The sequence below is a fragment of the Salmo salar genome, chromosome ssa14 (assembly GCF_905237065.1).
Source record: "Salmo salar chromosome ssa14, Ssal_v3.1, whole genome shotgun sequence".
Taxonomy (NCBI): domain Eukaryota; kingdom Metazoa; phylum Chordata; class Actinopteri; order Salmoniformes; family Salmonidae; genus Salmo; species Salmo salar.
Window position 1 is genome coordinate 83,470,481 of NC_059455.1, and position 27,073 is coordinate 83,497,553.

General features: G+C 44.5%; 1 protein-coding gene across 8 annotated transcripts in view; it reads left to right on the forward strand.

Annotated features, from left to right (window-relative positions):
• The window catches only part of LOC106570440 (engulfment and cell motility protein 1), a 199,535-nt gene extending 177,871 nt beyond the window's left edge, over window positions 1-21,664 (forward strand). For all 8 annotated transcript variants that reach the window (XM_045694888.1, XM_045694887.1, XM_045694890.1 and 5 more), the window contains 6 exons: window positions 815-978; window positions 6,696-6,808; window positions 12,358-12,465; window positions 13,217-13,299; window positions 19,775-19,852; window positions 20,074-21,664. In XM_045694888.1, the coding sequence (XP_045550844.1) occupies window positions 815-978; window positions 6,696-6,808; window positions 12,358-12,465; window positions 13,217-13,299; window positions 19,775-19,852; window positions 20,074-20,274 (747 nt within the window). In that variant the 3' untranslated portion in view covers window positions 20,275-21,664. The remainder of the gene's footprint in view (window positions 1-814; window positions 979-6,695; window positions 6,809-12,357; window positions 12,466-13,216; window positions 13,300-19,774; window positions 19,853-20,073) is intronic.
• Window positions 21,665-27,073: the final 5,409 nt, after the last annotated feature.

The following is a 27,073-nucleotide window of genomic DNA, read 5'->3' on the forward strand; positions in this document are numbered from 1 at the left end:
ATATCAATGATGGAATTGTCTCCTGTTAAATTCCTGTTTAATAAATGTGCATGTTTAGTGTACCTGGCTCGCTCGAAGATTTGGGCTCTAATTGTGTGAGCGCTGATCGCACTGCTCCTACAGTCAGAGCAAACAGCGGCTGCCTTCCCTATATAGTGAACTACTTTTGACCAGGGCCCATTGGGCTCTGTTCAAAAGTAGTGCACTATATATGGAATAGGGTGCCTTTTGGGACACAGACGAGGCCTTTGTAGCGTGACAGCAGCCCGTGTCGTCCCAGACTGACAGGTCCTTTGATATGCTGATCATTTGTTTGTTCGTCTGACTTTCTGCCGCAGGCGTTCACTTCCTCCCCTTCTCACATCGTGTCTCTCTCACTCAGCTCCTGCTATTCTCCTGAGCTCTGCAAACATCCTGGAGAGCAGATACGTTTTGAGCTGGGATGTTTGCCTGAGAGCTCCAAAAAGTGATCTGAAAATGTCCACTGAGACATCTTTGATATATATTCTAATAGCTGTGTGCAAGTAATAAAAATAAAAATATTCCATCCAAAGTGCCTTCATAAAATGGCATCTTTCCATCACATCATGGGACGGTTTCCTAGACAGAGATTCATCCTAGTCCAAAAGATCTATTTTAATGAAGAACCTCCATTGAGAATGCTTTCTAGACCAGGTCTAAGATAAATCTGTGTCTAGGAAACCAGCCCCATATGTGTAACCTAGGTTTCCTTCTCTCTCTACCTCCTGTCCAGACATCCAAGGTCTTTCCACCTCTCCACTCTTCTAAATCCCCCTCTTTCTTCTCCTCCCAGGTGATGCAGGTGGTGAGGGATCAGATCATGCGAGCGCTGACACAGAAGCCTAATTCCCTGGACCAGTTGAAGAGTCGCCTGCAGAACCTGAGTTACACTGAGATCCTGAAGATACGCCAGTCTGAGAGGATGAACCAAGAAGACTTCCAGTCCCGCCCCATCCTGTGAGTCTACTGTGTGTGTGTGTGTGTGTGTGTGTGTGTGAGTGAGTGAGGATGGGAAAGGGGGATACCTCGTCAATTGTACAACTGAATACATCCCGAGTGGCGCAGCGGTGTAAGGCACTTCATCTCAGTGCTAGAGGTGTCACTACAGACCCTGGTTCGATACCAGGCTGTATCACAACCAGCCGTGATTGGGAGTCCCAGAGGGTGGCGCACAATTGGCCCAGCGTCGTCCGGGGTAGGCCGTCATTGTAAATAAGAATTTGTTCTTAACTGACTTGCCTAGTTAAATAAAGGTTAAATAAATACTGAAATGTGTCTTCCGTATTTAACCCAACCCTTCTGAATCAGAGAGGTGCGGGGGGGGCCTTAATCAACGTCATCGGCGCCCGGTAAACAGTGGGTTAACTGCCTTTCTCAGGGGCAGAGCAACAGGTTTTTACCTTGTCAGCTCGGGGATTCGATCCTACCCGCCAGGCTACCGTGAGTGATGGTCCTCTCAATAGGAAAAGATGGAACTGCTCGAGAAGGACGCAGTCAGTGATATCGCTATCTAGATGTACCCAATCCTTCATTAAAAGAAGACAAAAACATTGAGGCAGTGAGAGAGAAGAAAGGAAATAGCTGCTAATATTCATGACATGGATGTCCTCATGCCCCATCCTTTATCCAGTCCAAAAACAGATGAAAATAAAGGGAACAAGAGACAATATGACTGTGGAAGAAAGGAAACACGTTAGTTAATACTAATTTAATAAAATGTCCCTCCACCCTCGCTCATTTCCATCCTTTATCCATTTGTTCATATAATGTCGGCTATTGGCACAGCACACCTGCGTTCGGTTCCCCTCAGGATAGAAAATCTGCATTAAAATCGAATTTGTCTACAAATGGTGTTCTGAGTGAATACTCCATTACGGTCTTATAGTGCATTAGACTAGAGAGACTGTGTGTGTGTTCAGTTCTATTAAAGCACTCATTAACTGCTTATGGATAAAATCATGGTAATGAAGAACATTGTTTGTCCTGTCACTGTATTTTAAGGAATTGAAAATCATTTCATACAGCCAGCTTGGTCCCTGAAGAACCGGGCAGTGGCATTTATGGAGCTGATATTGATCATGTGAAAGGGTAATTGTTATTGGAGAAATGAGGGAGGGGAAATGGTTTTAGCTTTTAGACGGTAAGCATCAGATGTTTGGGCTCGTGGGGTTGTTCAAACGTTAGAAATGCAATGTGCTGGAAAGAAAGACCAGTGGAACATTTACCTTCTGTCAGGGCACTCACTCAAATTAGACCAACTTATATAAACAGGGTCTTAAAAAGAATGAATATTAAATTCATTAGTGCAGAGGAAACATTTATGAGAGAAGGTGTTAGGCTGGTTCCAAATTTCCTACATAGGGCCCTTGGTCAAAAGTAGTGCACTTAATGTACAGCTTTACCTAATGTAATCTACAATACAGTAACTGTATAAAAGGGGAGAAAAGTCATTTATAATTCATTCTTGAATCCTCCATATAATTTTGGTTCAATATGTCACGCTTCAATAATGAAGTACGTTTCCATTTCTATTTGGATTCCACTCCCATCTCAGTGGGTCCTGCCACTCTATACTCTGTGTCAGGTACATTTGATACAAGCCATCGCAGAGTATTATCTACAGTATGTAGCCTTTGAAAGAGCTAATTTAGGTGCTTTTCAGAGGTGAAGGGTGAATGAGATTAAGCTGCAATGAATCTGATTTATAAAATGGCAGTGCCAAAAGTCTGAGACATAGACATGGCGACAGACAAAAACGCTTTCACTATGGGAGTCGAACCATATAGATTATTCCCACACAAATGTTATACATCAAATGCCCTAGCTGTCATTACATGTACAGTAACTGAATCCTTAGCGTCCCCTCCCACTGACAGTTATCAGAGTAGGGTGAAGTTGCCCCTACATGCTGATCTTGGGTCAGTTTAGCTTTTTCCCTACTAGGATTGGGGGAGAGGAAGCTGATCTTCGATCTGTACCTTGTGGAAACTTCAACTTTACATGTATGTCTACTCAACATCCAACTACAGATCAATGTAATGACTTAGTCCACTGATGATCAGAAAGCACAGAGCCAGTGGAAATAATTGCTAGGGAAAGGCACAGAGAGCCTGACCTAATGAGAAAGAGAATCTGATTCGACAGTCAGCTCCACAGCAGCCCTCTGATAGGCAGTTTTTTCCACAGCAGCGTCCTGACTGGCTGGGAAGTTATGGGACTGCGTGTTTCCCCAGTCAGATGAGGATTTATGTATAATTCATGTTGGCTGGATGTTAGGGGCTGTGTTCAGAGCTTTCATATGCAGAGGAAGAGCACGCAGAGAAACATACAGGCTAGGCTAAATGACAGATCACTGCAGGGGGCTGTGCATCTCGCTCAGGGGGTTTGGATGTGCGTGTGTGTGTATGTGTGTCTGCGTTCGTGTGTGCGTGTGTCTGCGTTTGTGTGTGTGTGTGTCTGCGTTTGTGTATGCGTGTTCCTCTAATGTTTTCCCACCTCACCATATGTGGTCCTAGCACTCATAATGCTTTGTGTGTGGACAGAGTCAGTTGTTTATGTTTCCAGTTTGAATAGTGCAGTTCTATTCAAATAGGTCGTCTGGTTAGTGTGCCTAATTCCAGTTTGCCTCAGCCTGTGACTGAGACTGCTTTTAGACCTGGGACTGATTTCGACCTGGGACACCAGGTGGGTGATTCTTCTCTAGTCTTGGACTGATTTAGACCTGGGACACCAGGTGGGTGATTCTTCTCTAGTCTTGGACTGATTTAGACCTGGGACACCAGGTGGGTGATTCCCCTCTAGTCAGGGACTGAATTAGACCTGGGACACCAGGTGGGTGAATCCCCTCTAGTCAGGGACTGATTTAGACCTGGGACACCAGGTGGGTGAATCCCCTCTAGTCAGGGACTGATTTAGACCTGGGACACCAGGTGGGTGATTCCCCTCTAGTCAGGGACTGATTTAGACCTGGGACACCAGGTGGGTGATTCCCCTCTAGTCAGGGACTGATTTAGACCTGGGACACCAGGTGGGTGATTCCCCTCTAGTCTTGGACTGATTTAGACCTGGGACACCAGGTGGGTGATTTCCCTCTAGTCAGGGACTGATTTAGACCTGGGACACCAGGTGGGTGAATCCCCTCTAGTCAGGGACTGATTTAGACCTGGGACACCAGGTGGGTGAATCCCCTCTAGTCAGGGACTGATTTAGACCTGGGACACCAGGTGGTTTGATTCCCCTCTAGTCAGGGACTGATTTAGACCTGGGACACCAGGTGGGTGAATCCCCTCTAGTCAGGGACTGATTTAGACCTGGGACACCAGGTGGGTGATTCCCCTCTAGTCAGGGACTGATTTAGACCTGGAACACCAGGTGGGTGAATCCCCTCTAGTCAGGGACTGATTTAGACCTGGGACACCAGCTGGGTGACTCCCCTCTAGTCAGGGACTGATTTAGACCTGGGACACCAGGTGGGTGCAATTAATGATCAGGTAGAACAGAAAACCAGCAGGCTCCGGTCCTCATAGGGTAAGAGTTGACTGCCCCTGCCCTATATAGTGCACTATTTTGACCAGGGAATAGGGTGCCATTTGGGACAAAACCCAGTGTGTGTTGTGCCAGGGAGTCTCTATCTCTCTCTCTTACTGACTGACTGGTTCCTGTGTTACTGACTGACTGGTCTCTGTTTTCTCTGTTACACTGACTGACTGGTCTCTGTGTTACTGACTGACTGGTCTCTGTGTTACTGACTGACTGGTCTCTGTGTTACTGTCTGACTGGTCCCTGTGTTACTGTCTGACTGGTCTCTGTTTTCTCTGTTACACTGACTGACTGGTCTCTGTGTTACTGACTGACTGGTCTCTGTGTTACTGTCTGACTGGTCTCTGTGTTACTGACTGACTGGTCTCTGTTTTCTCTGTTACACTGACTGACTGGTCTCTGTGTTACTGTCTGACTGGTCTCTGTGTTACTGTCTGACTGGTCTCTGTGTTACTGACTGACTGGTCTCTGTGTTACTGACTGACTGGTCTCTGTTTTCTCTGTTACACTGACTGACTGGTCTCTGTGTTACTGACTGACTGGTCTCTGTGTTACTGACTGACAGGTCCCTTTGTAACTGTCTGACTGGTCCCTGTGTTACTGTCTGACTGGTCTCTGTTTTCTCTGTTACACTGACTGACTGGTCTCTGTGTTACTGACTGACTGGTCTCTGTGTTACTGTCTGACTGGTCTCTGTGTTACTGACTGACTGGTCTCTGTTTTCTCTGTTACACTGACTGACTGGTCTCTGTGTTACTGTCTGACTGGTCTCTGTGTTACTGACTGACTGGTCTCTGTGTTACTGACTGACTGGTCTCTGTTTTCTCTGTTACACTGACTGACTGGTCTCTGTGTTACTGACTGACTGGTCTCTGTGTTACTGTCTGACTGGTCCCTTTGTAACTGACTGACTGGTCTCTGTGTTACTGACTGACTGGTCTCTGTTTTCTCTGTTACACTGTCTGACTGGTCTCTGTGTTACTGACTGACTGGTCTCTGTGTTACTGTCTGACTGGTCCCTGTGTTACTGACTGACTGGTCTCTGTTTTCTCTGTTACACTGACGGACTGGTCTCTGTGTTACTGACTGACTGGTCTCTGTTTTCTCTGTTACACTGACTGACTGGTCTCTGTGTTACTGTCTGACTGGTCCCTGTGTTACTGACTGACTGGTCTCTGTGTTACTGACTGACTGGTCTCTGTTTTCTCTGTTACACTGACTGACTGGTCTCTGTGTTACTGACTGACTGGTCTCTGTGTTACTGTCTGAATGGTCTCTGTGTTACTGTCTGACTGGTCTCTGTGTTACTGACTGACTGGTCTCTGTTTTCTCTGTTACACTGACTGACTGGTCTCTGTGTTACTGACTGACTGGTCTCTGTGTTACTGACTGACAGGTTCCTGTGTTACTGACTGACAGGTTCCTGTGTTACTGACTGACTGGTCCCTGTGTTACTGACTGACTGGTTCCTGTGTTACTGACTGACTGGTCTCTGTGTTACTGACTGACTGGTCCCTGTGTTACTGACTGACTGGTCCCTGTGTTACTGACTGACTGGTCCCTGTGTTACTGACTGACTGGTCTCTGTGTTACTGACTAACTGGTCTCTGTGTTACTGACTGACTGGTTCCTGTGTTACTGTCTAACTGGTCTCTGTGTTACTGACTGACTGGTTCCTGTTCTCTCTGTGTTACTGGCTGACTGGTCCCTGTGTTACTGGCTGACTGGTCCCTGTGTTACTGGCTGACTGGTCCCTGTGTTACTGGCTGACTGGTTCCTGTGTTACTGACTGACTGGTTCCTGTTCTCTCTGTGTTACTGGCTGACTGGTCCCTGTGTTACTGGCTGACTGGTCCCTATGTTACTGACTGACTGGTTCCTGTTCTCTCTGTGTTACTGACTGACAGGTCTCTGTGTTACTGTCTGACTGGTCCCTGTGTTACTGACTGACTGGTTCCTGTTCTCTCTGTGTTACTGGCTGACTGGTCCCTGTGTTACTGACTGACTGGTTCCTGTTCTCTCTCTGTTACTGACTGACTGGTCCCTGTGTTTCTGACTGACTGGTCCCTATGTTTCTGACTGACTGTTTCCTGTTCTCTCTGTGACTGACTGACTGTTTCTCTGTCTGGTCCGTAGGGAGCTGCGGGAGAAGATCCAGCCAGAGATCATGGAGCTGATCAAACAACAGAGGCTCAACCGTCTGTGTGACGGAACCTGCTTCAGGAAGATCAGCAGCCGCCGGAGGCAAGGTAGGGGTGACACACACACACACACACACACAGACACACACACACACAGACACACACACAGACACACACACACACACACACACACACACACACACACACACACACACACACACACACACACACACACACACACACACACACACACACACACACACACACACACACACACACACACACACACACAAACTTACTTGGACTGCCTCCTCCGTCACTATTTGCCTTTGTGATTGGGTCAGTAATGGCTCTGTCGCTGTGAATCAAGAAAACACACACATACACACGCACAAACATGTGTGTGCCAAACCAAACATTAAGAACACCTTCCTAATATTGAATTGCGCAATCCATGTCTCAAAGCTTTAAATTCCTTCATTTATCTGTCTCCTCCCCTTCATCTACACTGATTGAAGTGGATTTAACAAGTGACATCAATAAGGGATCATAGCTTTCACCTGGATTCACCCGGTTAGTCAATATCAAGGAAAGAGCAGGTGTCCTTAATGTTTTGTGTAGTCAGTGTTTAACACAGTGTCAGGAATTTACTAAGACAGCCTATTGCTTCAAAAAGCAGCTAATATCTGAGCTGTGTGGCCCTTACCGTTTTGTCTGGAACGGTTTCTGTCCCCAGCTCTACAGTTCCACTGAGCCTCATTGCTCTGAAGTGCATGAATCCATTTCACTAATGGAGGAACGGCCTAATTAAATTCCCAGCCGGGCTTCTGAAGCTCTTCCTGGTCATCTCAGAGTTCTGGAATAGACATGAAGTTGGTTAGTGTGACTCCTCAGAACCTTTGGACCCAGATAGAACTAGTTCCTTCAGTGCTGCGGCTGTATCGGATGTCTGAGGGAAATGTGGGCCGTTTTATCTGTTAGTGACTCCTCTTTTGTCTAGGCGTTTGTTGGCGTCGTGTGTCCCAGGTCCCATGACATTCTACATAGCTTTTATTAACAGTAACATCAAAATCCCTCCTTTCAGTAGAAGCTTAGTTTATGGCTGTGTTCCCAAATGGCAACCTATTCCCTATATAGTACACTAATTTTGACCAGAGCCCTATTGGTCCTGGTCAAAAGTAGTGCACTTTAAAGGGAATCGGGTTCCATTTGGGACACAATATATCTCCCTGTCCTTGATTTAACTGTGGCAGTGGAATGGAAGCTTGTTCATCCTTTCCCTGTAAATGACTGTGGAGCTGGAGGACAGATGAAGCATTTACACTTCAGAGTGGAGTGTTTGGGGAGCATTGAGCCTAATATCCTTTTTCACACTGACTGACTGGCTGGCACATAGGCCTGGACACAGCAGGGAGAGAGGAGAGGAGAGGAGAGGAGAGGAGAGGAGAGGAGAGGAGAGGAGAGGAGAGGAGAGGAGAGGAGAGGAGAGGAGAGGAGAGGAGAGGAGAGGAGAGGAGAGGAGAGGAGAGGAGAGGAGAGGAGAGGAGAGGAGAGGAGAGGGGGAGGCCTTATCGGTTAGCACCGCTATAATGTGGTGCTTTTCACAGCCGGAGAGGATTAAATCTCTGTCCTCTTCCGTCTCTCCCCTACACAGACATAAACCGCTTCTGTCTCTCTCATGCACACACACACACGCACACACAGGTTACGTATTGTTGAGGTGCCCTGGAAGCGCTGTCGTCCCAGCCCAGGGCCTGTGGGCTGTCTGCCACCACACTGTAGTGAGCACAACTGAAGAATTAGTATACTTGCAGATCCACACCTCCACCCGGCACTTTCCATGTGCTTCATTCCTAAAGGACTCCTCTCAAATCATATTTCCACATACAATATACGTATACAAATCGCTAAGTGTGATGCCGGAACAGTATTAGGGAGTCTCTCCCCACAGACCAGCGCCAGCCTCCCTGCTGCCAAATGTCTATTCTCAGCAATTAGGATTTGGACTGTGTTGTCCATGCGAGTGCCAACCAACCCTCCCCAGTCCCCAGCCTAGTTCTGCTCTTCCAGGGACATGCATAATGGGTAGAGAATAAAGTGCCAGGCCTTGCTCTACAGGAGGCCTGCCCACAGTGCCCAGGCATGCCAGCCTGTGTGCCAGCCGGCCCCAACTGCCCAGCGGGCGATAGCACCCCAGTGCCGGGTGCTATCAGTCACGCTAGCCACCACAGCCCATGATAACACCACACACCACAGCCCATGATAGCACCACACACCACAGCCCATGATAACACCACACACTACAGCCCATGATAACACCACACACCACAGCCCATGAGAACACCACACACCACAGCCCATGATAACATCACACACCACAGCCCATGAGAACACCACACACCACAGCCCATGAGAACACCACACACCACAGCCCATGATAACATCACACACCACAGCCCATGATAACACCACACACCACAGCCCATGAGAACACCACACACCACAGCCCATGAGAACACCACACACCACAGCCCATGAGAACACCACACACCACAGCCCATGAAAACACCACACACCACAGCCCATGAGAACACCACACACCACAGCCCATGAGAACACCACACACCACAGCCCATGAGAACACCACACACCACAGCCCATGATAACACCACAGCCCATGAGAACACCACACACCACAGCCCATGATAACACCACAGCCCATGAGAACATCACACACCACAGCACATGATAACATCACAGCCCATGATAACACCACACACCACAGCCCATGATAACACCACACCCCACGAGAACATCACACACCACAGCCCATGATAACACCACACACCACAGCCCATGAGAACACCACACACCACAGCCCATGATAACACCACACACCACAGCCCATGAGAACATCACACACCACAGCCCATGAGAACACCACACACCACAGCCCATGAGAACACCACACACCACAGCCCATGATAACACCACACACCACAGCCCATGAGAACATCACACACCACAGCCCATGATAACACCACAGCCCATGAGAACACCACACACCACAGCCCATGATAACACCACACACCACAGCCCATGAGAACATCACACACCACAGCCCATGATAACACCACAGCCCATGAGAACATCACACACCACAGCCCATGATAACACCACACACCACAGCCCCATAGTGGTACACAGTGAAAACATTTTCCAGGAGACCATCATCAGACAGGCCAGAAAGGTCCAATCAGACCCACACAGCACTGAACACAGAGTTCCAGATGATGCCATCGGGAAGGTGCTATAGGGTGCCTAGATGCAGGCTGAACATTATTTTGTCCCCCTGTCAATAAAACTGCTAAACAGCAGGGGAGACGGAGGGAGAAGGCATTAACGGACTGGTGCCTGGCCTGTAGGGCTTCATGTGGAATTGCCACCTGGTCACAGTCTGGCCTGGCTGGGAGGGGGGTGTATGACAGGCTGTTGTTCTATGTTTGTGTGTTTGTGGAAGCAGTATCACACAAATTTCCCCTCTAGGACAAGAAAGTATATCATATACAGTGAGGGAAAAAGTATTTGATCCCCTGCTGATTTTGTACGTTTGCCCACTGACAAAGAAATTATCAGTCTATAATTTTAATGGTAGGTTTATTTGAAAAGTGAGAGACAGAATAACAACAACAAAAATCTAGTAAAACGCATGTCAAAAATGTTATAAATTGGTTTGCATTTTAATGAGGGAAATAATTATTTGACCCCTCTGCAAAATGTGACATAGTACTTGGTGGCAAACCCTTGTTGGCAATCACAGAGGTCAGACGTTTCTTGTAGTTGGCCACCAGGTTTGCACACATCTCAGGAGGGATTTTGTCCCACTCCTCTTTGCAGATCTTCTCCAAGTCATTAAGGTTTCAAGGCTGACGTTTGGCAACTCGAACCTTCAGCTCCCTCCACAGATTTTCTATGGGATTAAGGTCTGGAGACTGGCTAGGCCACTCCAGGACCTTAATGTGCTTCTTCTTGAGCCACTCCTTTGTTGCCTTGGCCGTGTGTTTTGGGTCATTGTCATGCTGGAATACCCATCCACAACCCATTTTCAATGCCCTGGCTGAGGAAAGGAGGGTCTCACCCAAGATTTGACGGTACATGGCCCCGTCCATCGCCCTTTGATGCGGTGAAGTTGTCCTGTCTCCTTAGCAGAAAAACACCCCCAAAGCATAAGGTTTCCACCTCCATGTTTGACGGTGAGGATGGTGTTCTTGGGGTCATAGGCAGCATTCCTCCTCCTCCAAACACGGCGAGTTGAGTTGATGCCAAAGAGCTCCATTTTGGTCTCATCTGACCACAACACTTTCACTAAGTTGTCCTCTGAATCATTCAGATGTTCATTGGCAAACTTCAGACGGGCATGTATATGTGCTTTCTTGAGCAGGGGGACCTTGCGGGCGCTGCAGGATTTCAGTCCTTCACGGCGTAGTGTGTTACCAATTGTTTTCTTGGTGACTATGGTCCCAGCTGACTTGAGATCATTGACAAGATCCTCCCGTGTAGTTCTGGGCTGATTCCTCACCGTTCTCATGATCATTGCAACTCCACAAGGTGAGATCTTGCATGGAGCCCCAGGCCGAGGGAGATTGACAGTTCTTTTGTGTTTCTTCCATTTGCGAATAATCACACCAACTGTTGTCACCTTCTCACCAAGCTGCTTGGTGATGGTCTTGTAGCCCATTCCAGCCTTGTGTAGATCTACAATCTTATGCCTGACATCCTTGGAGAGCTCTTTGGTCTTGGCCATGGTGGAGAGTTTGTAATCTGATTGATTGATTGCTTCTGGGGACAGGTGTCTTTTTTACAGGTAACAAGCTGCGGTTAGGAGCACTCCCTTTAAGAGTGTGCTCCTAATCTCAGCTCGTTACCTGTATAAAAGACACCTGGGAGCCAGAAATCTTTCTGACTGAGAGGGGGTCAAATACTTATTTCCCTCATTAAAATGCAAATGAATTTATAACATTTTTGACATGCGTTTTTCTGGATTTTTTGTTGTTGTTATTCTGTCTCTCACTGTTCAAATAAACCTACCATTAAAATTATAGACTGATCATTTCTTTGTCAGTGGGAAAATGTACAAAATCAGCAGGGGATCAAATACTTTTTTCCCTCACTGTATCACACCTGAATCAGGTGCCACTAACTGTCTGTGTCTGACTGTCCATAATGGATAGTGTTAGGGTTGTTGTGTTTGGTGTTGCTGCCTTCAGAAAGTAGCATCAATATGCTTTGGGTGGTTCTGGTCTATACAGTGCATACACAATCTAGGTGAATTAGTGTCTGTTTCACCAGGTTTGTTGGTATTTATGCTGGTACTTTTCTCCGTCATCATACACTGATTTGCTATTTTGATAGCTGTTGATCTTGGCATTAACCCTAGTCCCCCCCTCCCTTGCTCTATCTTTCTCTCTCTCTCTTCCCCTCTCTCTCTCTCTCTCTCTCTCTCTCTCTCTCTCTCTCTCCCCTCTCCCACTCTCTCTCTCTCTTCCCCTCTCTCTCTCTTCCCCTCTCTCTCTCTCTCTCTTCCCCTCTCTCTCTCTCTTCCCCCCCTCCTCTCTCTCTCTCTCTCTTCCCCTCTCCCACTCTCTTTCTCTCCATAGATAAGTTCTGGTACTGTCGACTGTCTCCGAACCATAAAGTCCTGCACTATGGAGATCTGGAGGAGAGCCCTCAGGGAGAGGTGTCCCATGACCTTCTACAGGAAAAATGTGAGTAATGTGAGCAACACAAGTACTGCTCTGGGTCAATGACTGGAACGAATTGCAAAAATCGCTGAAGTTGGAGACATAGATTTCCCTCACTAACTTTAAACATCAGCTATCTGAGCAGCTAACCGATCGCTGCAGCTGTACACAGCCCATCTGTAAATAGCCCACCCAATCTACCTACCTCATCCCCATATTGTTTTTATTTACTTTTCTGCTCTTTTGCACACCAGTATTTCTACTTGCACATCACCATCTGCTCATCTATGACTCCAGTGTTAATTTGCTAAATTGTAATTACTTCGCTACTATGGCCTATTTATTGTCTTACCTCCTCACGCCATTTGCACACACTGTATATAGACTTTCTTTTTTTCTATTGTTTTATTGACTGTACGTTTGTTTATTCCATGTGTAACTCTGTGTTGTTGTTTGTGTTGCACTGCTTTGCTTTATCTTGGCCAGGTCGCAGTTGTAAATGAGAACTTGTTCTCAACTAGCCTACCTGGTTAAATAAAGGTGAAATTTAAAAAAGTTAAAACGGACTCAGTTTTCTTTTTTCCTTTTTTTTAGCTAAGTGCAACTTGCAAAATAATAGTTTACTGCCAGGGTGCCTGACGAAGATGGTTGTTACTGACGTTATTAGTAGTTAATGTAGCATGTCAACAGAATAGCAGTTGACACTAAATCTAATGGATGATTATGAGAGGACGTTATTCTTGATGTTGACGCTCCTCTCTTCCTCTTCCCGTAGTGCCTGTGGCCGATATCAAAGCGGTGGTCACTGGTAAGGACTGTCCTCACATGAAGGAGAAGGGAGCTCTGAAGCAGAACAAGGTGAGTGTGCGTACAGTATCTGTCGGTGTATGTTTGTCTTATATCACAGTATCTGTCGGTGTATATTTGTCTTATATCACAGTATCTGTCTGTGTATGTTTGTCTTATATCACAGTATCTGTCTGTGTATGTTTGTCTTAAATCACAGTATCTGTCGGTGTATGTTTGTCTTATATAACAGTATCTGTCTGTGTATGTGTGCCTTATATAACAGTATCTGTCTGTGTATGTGTATCTTATATCACATTATCTGTCTGTGTCTGTGTGCCTTATATAACAGTATCTGTCTGTGTGCCTTATATAACAGTATCTGTCTGTGTATGTGTATCTTATATCACATTATCTGTCTGTGTCTGTGTGCCTTATATAACAGTATCTGTCTGTGTCTGTGTGCCTTATATAACAGTATCTGTCTGTGTCTGTGTGCCTTATATAACAGTATCTGTCTGTGTATGTGTATCTTATATCACATTATCTGTCTGTGTGCCTTATATAACAGTATCTGTCTGTGTCTGTGTGCCTTATATAACAGTATCTGTCTGTGTGCCTTATATAACAGTATCTGTCTGTGTATGTGTGCCTTATATAACAGTATCTGTCTGTGTGCCTTATATAACAGTATCTGTCTGTGTCTGTGTGCCTTATATAACAGTATCTGTCTGTGTCTGTGTGCCTTATATAACAGTATCTGTCTGTGTCTGTGTGCCTTATATAACAGTATCTGTCTGTGTATGTGTGCCTTATATAACAGTATCTGTCTGTGTATGTGTGCCTTATATAACAGTATCTGTCTGTGTATGTGTGCCTTGTATAACAGTATCTGTCTGTGTGCCTTATATAACAGTATCTGTCTGTGTATGTGTGCCTTATATAACAGTATCTGTCTGTGTATGTGTGCCTTATATAACAGTATCTGTCTGTGTATGTGTGCCTTATATAACAGTATCTGTCTGTGTGCCTTATATAACAGTATCTGTCTGTTTCTGTGTGCCTTATATAACAGTCTCTGTCTGTGTGCCTTATATAACAGTATCTGTCTGTGTCTGTGTATCTTATATCACATTATCTGTCTGTGTATGTGTGCCTTATATAACAGTATCTGTCTGTGTCTGTGTGCCTTATATAACAGTATCTGTCTGTGTCTGTGTGCCTTATATAACAGTATCTGTCTGTGTCTGTGTGCCTTATATAACAGTATCTGTCTGTGTGCCTTATATAACAGTCTCTGTCTGTGTGCCTTATATAACAGTATCTGTCTGTGTCTGTGTATCTTATATCACATTATCTGTCTGTGTCTGTGTGCCTTATATAACAGTATCTGTCTGTGTCTGTGTGCCTTATATAACAGTATCTGTCTTTGTCTGTGTGCCTTATATAACAGTATCTGTCTGTGTATGTGTGTCTTATATCACATTATCTGTCTGTGTCTGTGTGCCTTATATCACATTATCTGTCTGTGTCTGTGTGCCTTATATAACAGTATCTGTCTGTGTCTGTGTGCCTTATATAACAGTATCTGTCTGTGTGCCTTATATAACAGTCTGTGTCTGTGTGCCTTATATAACAGTATCTGTCTGTGTATGTGTGCCTTATATAACAGTCTCTGTCTGTGTGCCTTATATAACAGTCTGTGTCTGTGTGCCTTATATAACAGTATCTGTCTGTGTATGTGTATCTTATATCACATTATCTGTCTGTGTCTGTGTGCCTTATATAACAGTCTCTGTCTGTGTGCCTTATATAACAGTCTGTGTCTGTGTGCCTTATATAACAGTATCTGTCTGTGTATGTGTATCTTATATCACATTATCTGTCTGTGTCTGTGTGCCTTATATAACAGTATCTGTCTGTGTCTGTGTGCCTTATATAACAGTATCTGTCTGTGTCTGTGTGCCTTATATAACAGTATCTGTCTGTGTGCCTTATATAACAGTATCTGTCTGTGTGCCTTATATAACAGTATCTGTCTGTGTCTGTGTGCCTTATATAACAGTATCTGTCTGTGTATGTGTATCTTATATAACAGTATCTGTCTGTGTCTGTGTGCCTTATATAACAGTATCTGTCTGTTTCTGTGTGCCTTATATAACAGTCTCTGTCTGTGTGCCTTATATAACAGTATCTGTCTGTTTCTGTGTGCCTTATATAACAGTCTCTGTCTGTGTGCCTTATATAACAGTATCTGTCTGTGTCTGTGTGCCTTATATAACAGTATCTGTCTGTGTATGTGTATCTTATATCACATTATCTGTCTGTGTCTGTGTGCCTTATATAACAGTATCTGTCTGTGTCTGTGTGCCTTATATAACAGTATCTGTCTGTGTCTGTGTGCCTTATATAACAGTATCTGTCTGTGTATGTGTACCTTATATAACAGTATCTGTCTGTGTGCCTTATATAATAGTCTCTGTCTGTGTATGTGTGCCTTATATAACAGTATCTGTCTGTGTATGTGTGCCTTACATAACAGTATCTGTCTGTGTATATGTGCCTTATATAACAGTATCTGTCTGTGTCTGTGTGCCTTATATAACAGTATCTGTCTTTGTCTGTGTACTTATATAACAGTATCTGTCTGTGTATGTGTGCCTTATATAACAGTATCTGTCTGTGTATGTGTGCCTTATATAACAGTATCTGTCTGTGTATGTGTGCCTTATATAACAGTATCTGTCTGTGTCTGTGTGCCTTATATAACAGTATCTGTCTGTGTATGTGTGCCTTATATAACAGTATCTGTCTGTGTCTGTGTCCCTTATATAACAGTATCTGTCTTTGTCTGTGTGCCTTATATAACAGTATCTGTCTGTGTATGTGTGCCTTATATCACATTATCTGTCTGTGTCTGTGTGCCTTATATAACAGTATCTGTCTGTGTCTGTGTGCCTTATATAACAGTATCTGTCTGTGTCTGTGTGCCTTATATAACAGTATCTGTCTGTGTCTGTGTGCCTTATATAACAGTATCTGTCTGTGTATGTGTATCTTATATAACAGTATCTGTCTGTGTCTGTGTGCCTTATATAACAGTATCTGTCTGTGTCTGTGTGCCTTATATAACAGTCTCTGTCTCTGTGCCTTATATAACAGTCTGTGTCTGTGTGCCTTATATAACAGTATCTGTCTGTGTATGTGTATCTTATATCACATTATCTGTCTGTGTCTGTGTGCCTTATATAACAGTATCTGTCTGTGTCTGTGTGCCTTATATAACAGTATCTGTCTGTGTGCCTTATATAACAGTATCTGTCTGTGTATGTGTGCCTTATATAACAGTATCTGTCTGTGTATGTGTATCTTATATAACAGTATCTGTCTGTGTGCCTTATATAACAGTATCTGTCTGTGTATGTGTACTTATATAACAGTATCTGTCTGTGTGCCTTATATAACAGTATCTGTCTGTGTATGTGTGCCTTATATAACAGTATCTGTCTGTGTGCCTTATATAACAGTATCTGTCTGTGTGCCTTATATAACAGTATCTGTCTGTGTATGTGTGCCTTATATAACAGTATCTGTCTGTGTCTGTGTGCCTTATATAACAGTATCTGTCTGTGTCTGTGTGCCTTATATAACAGTATCTGTCTGTGTATGTGTGCATTATATAACAGTATCTGTCTGTGTCTGTGTGCCTTATATAACAGTATCTGTCTGTGTCTGTGTGCCTTATATAACAGTATCTGTCTGTGTATGTGTACCTTATATAACAGTATCTGTCTGTGTGCCTTATATAACAGTATCTGTCTGTGTATGTGTGCCTTATACAACAGTATCTGTCTGTGTATGTGTACCTTATATAACAGTATCTGTCTGTGTATGTGTACCTTATATAACAATACAGTTTACAGTGCTGTGAAAAAGTATTTGCCCCTTTCTAATTTTCTCTACTTTTGCATATTTTTGATACTGAATATTATCAGATCTTCAACCAAAACCTGATATTAGATAAAGGGAACCTGAGGGAACAAATAACACAACAATTACATATTTATTTCATTTCTATCATAAACAAAGTTATGCAACACCCAATTCCCCTGTGTGAAAAAGTAATTGCACTCAATAACTGGTTGTGCCACCTTTAGCTGCAATGACTGCAACCAAATGCTTCCTGTAGTTGTTGATCAGTCTCTCACATCACTGTGGAAGAATTTTGGCCCACTCTTCCAAGCGCAGCTGGGTCATGCAGCAAGACAATGATCCAAAACACACAATTAAGTCTACATGAAATGGTTAAAAAGCAACAAATTTGAAGTTTTGGAATGGCATAGTCAAAATCCAGACCTAATCCCAATTGAGATGTTGTGGCAGGACTTGAAATGAGAAGTTCATGCTTGAAAACCCACAAATTTCACTGAGTTAAAGCAGTTCTGCATGCAAGAGTGGGCCAAAATTCTTCTACAGTGATGTGAGAGACTGATCAACAACTACAGGAAGCATTTGGTTGCAGTCATTGCAGCTAAAGGTGACACAACCAGTTATTGAGTGCAATTACTTTTTCACACAGGGGAATTGGGTGTTGCATAACGTGGTTAATTAAATAAATAAAATAATTTTTTTTTGTTATTTGTAAACTCCGGTTCCCTTTATCTAATATTAGGTTTTGTTTGAGGATCTGATAACATTCAGTATAAAAAATATGCAAAAATAGAGACAATCAGAAAGAGGTCAAATAATTTTTCACGGCACTGTATGTCTGTGTATCTGTGCCTTATATAACAGTATAGTATAGGGCTCCTGAGTGGCACAGCGGTCTAAGGCACTGCATCGCAGTGCTAGAGGCGTCACTACAGACCCGGGTTCGATCCCGGGCTGTATCACAACCGGCCATGATCGGGAGTCCCATTGGGCGGTGCACAATTGGACTAGCATCGTCTGGGTTAGGGGAGGGTTTGGTCGGCATAGGCCGTCATTGTAAATAAGAATTTGTTCTTAACTGATTTGCCTAGTTAAATAAAATAAATACAAATATGTCAGTGTATCTGTGCCTTATATGATAACATGATAGCCAACTCAATATCAAGGTATAGTAACCCACTATCAAAGTAGATGTTGACATGCCAGCCTAGTTGAACCCAAATCCCTCTATCTTCTATGTATAGACATCTTAACCAAGGTGAAATAGCTGTGTTCAGTCCTGCCAGCCTGTCTGCTGGTACGAAAGCCCAGCGCCAGCCTCCGCAGGTTCTGTCTCAGTAGTGACTAGAAACCAATACATTCTGCTGACATTGACAGATTAGGTCCTGTAAATATAGCCTTGAAGACAAAGGAGCACCGCTCCTCCCTCGCCTGGACCTTTATTACTCTGTCGATAAATCTGGTGTCTGAAAGAATGGGCCTACAGCTCTGTGGGCTGGCTGGATGGATGACCGGACCTTGTTTGGTCTGTTTGAATGAGAACACGAGCGGGGCAACATTCATTAGTCAAGCTGTAAGACAGAAAAAGTAACCTCTGTGGTCACGGGCAGCGCAGCCATAGACCTAGGATTCGTCTCTAATGGCACCTTATTCCCTATGGGCCTTGGTCAAAAGTGTACTATATAGGTAATAGGGTTGTGGTCAAAAAAGTGCACTATACAGGGCACCATTTGGGACACAGAATCCCTCTACAGTATACTGGGCCTGGGAGATGGAGAGCCAGGGTACAGTTCAGAAATATCTGTCTGTCGGGACTATTGGATTGACCTATTGTGTTGAATGAAATACAACATGTCCCATAGTACTAGGACACACATACAGTAGGTGCTCTGGATCAATGCGCTTCCACCATCTATGTGGTTGCGTGCCATATGCTACAGAATTTTAATTAGTTCTGCGGCATTTAATGACAAGCGAGAGACATCTGTTTCAAAGGAGCCGTAACAGATTTGAACAAATGAGACATCAGCTCTCCTTCAGTGTTCTCTGTGTGGGACGCTCTCAGGTGTCCCTATGCATTCCCCCTCTGACTGACTCATTGTTTGCGTCCCCCTGTGTACTTCTGACCAGTATGGAGAACACAATAAACTGATCCAAAGTCAGCTTTTGTGCGTTTTCTCTCTAAGGTTTAAGTTAGACTCTAGGGGCAACTTTTCTCCTGTGTTGGATAAACGTGCGTCTCAAAGTGCCTTTGCATCCCAGTTTGTCCACGAGCTGTCCCCCTGCTCGGTGTGTCCCCTGTCCCCTGGCACCCAGCATGTGGGGCTGGCACACACATGACAGCCAAACCATCGGATGTTGGAGTGGCTGGGGAGAGAACGTGTTATAGAGGCACAGTGGGAGGGATGCACACACTGGAGTGGAGAGGAGCTCATTAGCATGTTAGAGACAGTGCTACATTTGAACTCCCTCCTTCTGTCTCTCTCTCCTCTCCTTCTCTCCCTTCCCCTCCTCTCTTTCTCCCCGCTCTCTCTCCCTCCTTATCTCCCTCTATCACTCTGTCACTCCCACATTCTCCCCTCCCTCCCTGTCTCCCTGTCTCCCCCTCTCACTACAGGAGGTTCTGGAGCTGGCCTTCTCCGTCCTCTACGAGTCAGACGAGTATTTAAACTTCATCGCTCCGGACAAGCATGAGGTAAGCACTGAGCAGTTGGCACAGTCACCCAGCCAATGACAGGTTTCAGAGATGGACTGAGAGGAAGTCAATGGAGGTTGTCCGTTCTACAGCATGTTAATGTTAATACACTGATGTAAGGTTGTGTGTGTGTGTGTGTGTGTGTGTGTGTGTGTGTGTGTGTGTGTGTGTGTGTGTGTGTGTGTGTGTGTGTGTACTCATGCCCTCCTGTCTCTCCTCAGTACTGTGTGTGGACGGACGGTTTGAACGCCCTCCTGGGGAAGGAGATGACCAGTGACTTCACCAAGTCAGACATGGACACCCTGCTCTCCATGGAGATGAAGCTCCGCCTCCTCGATCTGGAGAACATCCAGATTCCAGAGGCCCCTCCCCCAATTCCCAAGGAGCCGAGCAACTATGACTTTGTTTATGACTGCAACTAACTAACCAACCGATCAAAATCCCCTAGCTACTGTACTGGACCTACCAACTCTCTCTTTCCTAAAACGGCAACTGGAAAAAAGAAAAAGAAGCTAATGACGATGAAAATGATGAGTGACAGAAAAAGGAATCTATTGAACTAGTTTCCTTCCTTCTTGCTATACTTGCTAAACTTTCTTTTTGAATTAAAGGGGGCGATTTAATACGTTTGCGGCGCTTAATGACTCTTTGCGGCACTAGGTGGCCCACTGACTGAATCATCACGTCACCATGGAGACTAAACCAGGAAGCATCCATATGGGTCCTTTGGGTCCTAAACCAGAGATGTTCTAACATTCTCAACATTCTCTAAACGTTGTTGTTTGGTCATCACTCTCCAAGATGTCTTCACAGTATTCTTCTCACCTCAACCCTGCTCACTCTTCACTCCTCCTTCACTGAAGAATCTGCCATTTGCTTGGGGTTTATTGTAGAAACTCTCTTTGATAAACGCTTGGTTGTCCTTTTTCGTTTTGTTGATTTTCTACAGACTGTTGGATGAGAGGTGTGGCGTTTTATAAAAATATAAAGAAGTGCTGGGGACGTTAGTCTTTAGTTCCCCAACGTTCTGTGTGTGTTCAAAATGGCACCCTATTTCCTACATAGTGCACTACTTTTAGTGCACTATATAGGGAATAAAGTAGCGCACTATATAGGGAATAGGGTGCCATTTCAGAAGCAGGCTCGGTCTCCTATTCACACTTACGTGGCAGCTAATGTCTCTGAGAGGAAGAAAGGATCAAGTTTATTTAAGATTATGAAGTGTGTATTAACACTTTTCTCCCAGGTATCTTTCTGCATACTTCACATACTGTGTAGACTGTTACAATACGTGTGTCATTCTAAAACCTGACACTGTTATACAATACGGGAAACTGCCTCTGAAGTTCCTGAAGTCTTCTATCCTATATCACGGCTGCTTTGACCATGCTGTATACCCAAACAAACACAACTGTAATACATGCTTGCTGACATACACATCTCTCTTTCCTACAACTTGATACCGTTCGATCAGGCTCGATTACGACTGCTGTAATATTTCAAAGCAATATTGAGCAACAAAAAAAAACTTTGTTAAGCTGATGGTGTAATTTAGTGATATTTGTGATGCTGCCATGTAGTCAGTATTGGGGATGTTTGCGTTTTTAGTAAAGGGAAGTTGTTCTCTGTTTGTTTTCAAGAACTATGTGGCCGTCAATTTGGAGGTTCATGGAAATGTAATTTAAAAGCGAATCATGAGTCAACATTTTTAATATGATTTATTATTTTCCCTATTTAATACCTTCAGATGTTCATCTCTAGGTCTGAAAGCCCCTCAACCTGCTGTTTACATTAAAGATTTAAGGAAACTGACCTCTTGTTGCATTGTCCATGTCTTTATCTACACTGAACAAAAATATAAACACAACATGCTACAATATCTAAACTTTTACTGAGTTATAGTACAGGTCCCGTGTGGCTCAGTTGGTAGAGCATAGTGTTTGCAACGCCAGGGTTGTGGGTTCGATTCCCACGGGGGACCAGTACGGGGAAAAAAAGAAGAAAAAAAATGTATGAAATGTATGCATTCACTACTGTAAGTCGCTCTGGATAAGAGTGTCTGCTAAATGACTAAAATATAAAAAAAATTAAAATGTAGTTCATATAAAGAAATCAGTCAATTGAAATAAATTCATTATGCCCTAATCTATGAATTTCACATGACTGGGACGATAAATATGCATCTGTTGGTCACAGATACCTTAAAAAAAAACTGGGGAACTGGAACACGCTGTCGTACGCTACTGTGACCCAGAGCATCCCAAACGTGCTCAGTGGGTGACATGTCTAGTGAGTATGCAGGCTGTGGAAGAACTGGGACACATTTTAAGCTTCCAGGAATTGTGAACAGATCCTTGCGGCATGGGGCTGTGCATTTTAGTGCTGAAACATGAGGTGATGGCGGCGGATGAATGGCACAACAATGGGCCTCGGGATCTCTGCATTCCAATTGCCATCGATAAAATGCAATTGTGTTCATTGTCCGTAGCTTATTCCTGCCCATACCATAACCCCACCGCCACCATGGGGCACTCTGTTCACAACGTTGACATCGGCAAACCACTCGGCTCACACAACACCAGCCAGGTAGAGTTGAAACTGGGATTAATCCGTGAAGAGCACACTTCTCCAGCGTGCCAGTGGCCATCGAAGGTGAGCATTTGCCCACTAAAGTCGGTTATGACATCGAACTGTAGTCAGGTAAAGACCCTGTTGAGGTTGACGAGTATGCAGATGAGCTTCCCTGAGACGGTTTCTGACAATTTGTGCAAATATTCTTCAATTGTGCAAACCCACATCTTCATCAGCTGTCCGGGTGGCTGGTCTCAGATTATCCCGCAGGTGAAGAAGCCAGATGTGGAGGTCCTGGGCTGGCGTGGTTACATGTGGTCTGCGGTTGTGAGGCCGGTTAGACGTACTGCCAAATTCTCTAAAACAACGTTGGAGGCGGCTTAATGCAGAGAAATGAACATTCAATTATCTGGCAACAACTCTGGTGAACATTCCTGCAGTCAGCACACCAATTGCACGCTCCCTCAAAACTTGAGACATCTGTGGCATTGTGTTGTGTGACAACTGCACATTTTAGAGTGGCCTTGTATTGTCCCCAGCACAAGGTGCACCTGTGTAATGATCATGCTGTTTAATCACCTTCTTGATATGCCACACCTGTCAGGTGGATGGATTATCTTGGCAAAGGATAAATGCTAACTAACAAGGATGTAAACAAATTTGTGAAAAAAAATTGAGAGAAGTAAGCTTTTTGTGAGTTTGGAACATTTCTGGGATCTTTTATTTCAGCTTATTAAACATGGAACCAACACTTTACATGTTGCGTTTGTATTTTTGTTCAGTATAGTATGAGCTGGTTATAATATATTTGGTCCATGCCACCAAATCTCCTGTCACAAAAGATACCCATACTGCAACATTTATTGTTGATATGGCTTTCTATACAGTCGATTTTGAAGAATTGGTGAGACTTCTCTATGTACTGTACGTGGCAGTCTCTTGGATCAGAGTTCTTCCACAGACGAGAGCGAGACGGAAAGAGAGCGTGAGGATGAGCGGCAGTGACGCCCTGGTCTCTCACACTCGCTCCTCTGTGGGGGAATCTCAGGCCATTTACCACTCTGTGGCTCAACCCAATGGCGTCTGTCTGGACAATGTTCCATTCTGTCCATAGACTCCTGAGGGAAGACTGTTCATTTGTTAATGGGAGATGATTTCCCTGGTCATTTTCATATAGTTTGGTATTTGTGTCAGCATTCAACATCTCTCTCTCTCTCTCTCTCTCTCTCTCTCACACACACACTTATACACTCACACACATACACACAGAGTTTATATTTAAGCAGCAGGTCACCCCGGAATACACTCCATTTGTCCCTGTACTGTGGTGCTGGCCTGATCAGGCCTGTTGGGCTGTTAAGTGGATTAGTCACAGTGGCTGATGGCTCTGATGTGCTTCTGGTAATATGTGGATAATAGAGGGACAGAGTGCCTTCCTCCCTCCCACCTCTTCCTCCTGTGCCACCCTCCCTCGTTCTCTCTCATTCTGTTGTTTTTTCTCCGTCTCACTCGCTATCGATCAAATCAAATTGTATTGGTCACATACACATGGTTAGCAGATGTTAATGCGAGTGTAGCGAAATGCTTGTGCTTCTAGTTCTGACAATGCAGTAATATCTAACAAGTAATATAACAAATTCACAACAACTACCTTATACACACAAATGTAAGGGATGAATAAGAATATGTACATATAAACATATGGATGAACAATGGCCGTGCGGCATAGGCGAGATGCAGTAGATGGTATAGAGCAGTATATACATATGAGATGAGTAATGTAGGATATGTAAACATTATTAAAGTAGTGTTATTTAAGGTGATTAGTGATACCTTTTATTAAGTCAATTTATTAGTGTCCAGAGATTTGAGTCTGTATGTTGACAGCAGCTTCTCTATGTTAGTGATGGCTGTTTAACAGTCTGATGGCCTTGAGATAGAAGCTGTTTTTCAGTCTCTCGGTCCCAGCTTTGATGCACCTGTACTGACCACGCCTTCTGGATGATAGCGGGGTGAACAAGCAGTGGCTCGGGTGGTTGTTGTCCTTGATGATCTTTTTGGCCTTCCTGTGACATCGGGTGCTGTAGGTGTCCTGGAGGGCAGGTAGTTTGCCCTCGGTGATGCGTTGTGCAGACCGCACTACCGTCTGGAGAGCCTTGCGGTTGAGGGTGGTGCAGTTGCCGTACCAGGCGGTGATACAGCCCGACAGGATGCTCTCAATTGTGCATCTGTAAAAGTTTGTGAGTGTTTTGGGTGACAAGCCGAATTTCTTCAGCCTCCTGAGGTAAACACACCAGCCAGCTTGTCTGCGCATGCTCTGAGGACGCGTCTAGGGATGACGTCTGGGCCGGCAGCCTTGCAAGGGTTAACCTGTTATGGCTAGGGGGCAGTATTTTCACAGCCGGATAAAAAACGTACCCGATTTCATCTGATTATTACTCCTGCCCAGAAACTAGAATATGCATATAATTATTAGCTTTTGATAGAAAACACTCCAAAGTTTCTAAAACTGTTTGAATGGTGTCTGTGAGTATAACAGAACTCATTTGGCAGGCCAAAACCTGAGAAGATTCCATGCAGGAAGTGCCCTGTCTGACAATTTCTTGCCCTTCTTGATTATCTCTATCCATTACAGAGGATCTCTGCTGTTACGTGACACTTCCTACGGCTCCCATGGGCTCTCAGAAGGCGGCAAAAAGCTGAATCGTGGCTTTGCAGGCTCTGGCTGAAACAAAGTAGCGCGTTTGGGTAGTGGCTGGTTATAGTACTGTGAGACTCAGGCTCGTGCCCGCGTCGACAGAATGCTTTGTTTTCTTTCGTCTGTTTACCTAAACGCAGATTCCCGGTCGGAATATTATCGCTTTTTTACGAGAAAAATGGCATAAAAATTGATTTTAAACAGCGGTTGACATGCTTCGAAGTACGGTAATGGAATATTTAGAAATCTTTTGTCACGAATTGCGCCATGCTCGTGACCCTTATTTACACTTCGGATAGTGTCTTGAACGCACGAACAAAACGCCGCTATTTGGATATAACGATGGATTATTTTGGACCAAACCAACATTTGTTATTGAAGTAGCAGTCCTGGGAGTGCATTCTAACGAAAACAACAAAGGTAATCAAACTTTTGTAATAGTAAATCGGAGTTTGGTCAGGGCTAAACTTGGTCGGTGTCTAAATGGCTAGCCGTGATGGCTGGGCTATCTACTGAGAATATTGCAAAATGTGCTTTCACCGAAAAGCTATTTTAAAATCGGACATATCGAGTGCATAGAGGAGTTCTGTATCTATAATTCTTTAAATAATTGTTATGTTTTTTTGTGAACGTTTATCGTGAGTAATTTAGTAAATTCACCGGATGTTTGCGGGGGGTATGCTAGTTCTGAACGTCACATGCTAATGTAAAAAAGCTGTTTTTTGTCTCTATACCGACACTTTGCTTGTTTGATTGCCTTGGGGAGGGAATAGCTGCACTGTTTATATTCGGTCATGTTTCCAGTCGCCTTGCCATGATTAAAAGTGGTGGATCGCGCTTTCAGTTTTACGCAAATGCTGCCATCAATCCACGGTTTCTGGTTAGGAGATGTTTTAATAGTCACAGTGGGTACGACATCTCTGATGCACTTGCTAATAAACTCACTCACCGAGTCAGCATATACATCAATGTTGTTGTCTGAGGCTATCCGGAACATATCCCAGTTCACGTGATTGAAGCATGGAATCCGATTGGTCAGACCAGCTTTGTATTGACCTGAGCATGGGCGTTTCCTGTTTTAGTTTCTGGCTATAGGCTGGGAGCAACAAAATGGAGTCATGGTCAGATTTGCCGAAGGCAGGGCGGGGGGAGGGCCTTGTATGCATCGCGGAAGATGGAGTAGCAATGATCCAGAATGCTAGCAGCCCGTGTTACGCATTCGATATGCTGATAGAATTTAGAAAGTCTCGTTCTCAGGTTAGCTTTGTTAAAATCCCCGGGGGGGAGGTATACACGGCTGTGACTATAATCGAAGACAATTCTCTTGGACGATAATGCGGTCGGCATTTGATTGTAAGGAATTCTAGGTCAGGTGGACAAAAGGACTTAAGTTCCTGTATGTTGTTGTGATTACACCATGAGTCGTTAATCATAAGGCATACATCCCGCCCTTCTTCTTACAAGAGATATGTTTGTTTCTGTCTGCGCGATGCATGAAGAAACCGGGTGGCTGTACCGCCTCTGACAACATATCCCAAGAGAGCCATGTTTCCGTGAAACAGAGAATGTTACAATCTCTGATGTCTCCCTGGAAGGCAACTCGTGCCCTAATTTCGTCCAACCTTGTTATCTTGAGATTGGACATTGGCGAGTAATATGCTCGAGAGCGGTGGATGGTGTGCTCGTCTTCTGAGTCTGACCAGTAGGCCGCCTCGTCTGCCTCTCCTGCGGCAACCACGTTGTTTTGAGTCGGCCTCTGGGATTAGATCCCATGTCCTGGATGGTGGTCCGAACAAAGGATCCGCTTGAGGAAAGACGTATTCCTGGTCATAATGTTGGTAAGTTGTCATCGCTTTTATATCCAATAGTTCTTCTCGGCTGTATGTAATAACACTTGAGATTTCCTGGGCTAACAATGTAAGAGATAATACATAAAATAATACATAAAAAAA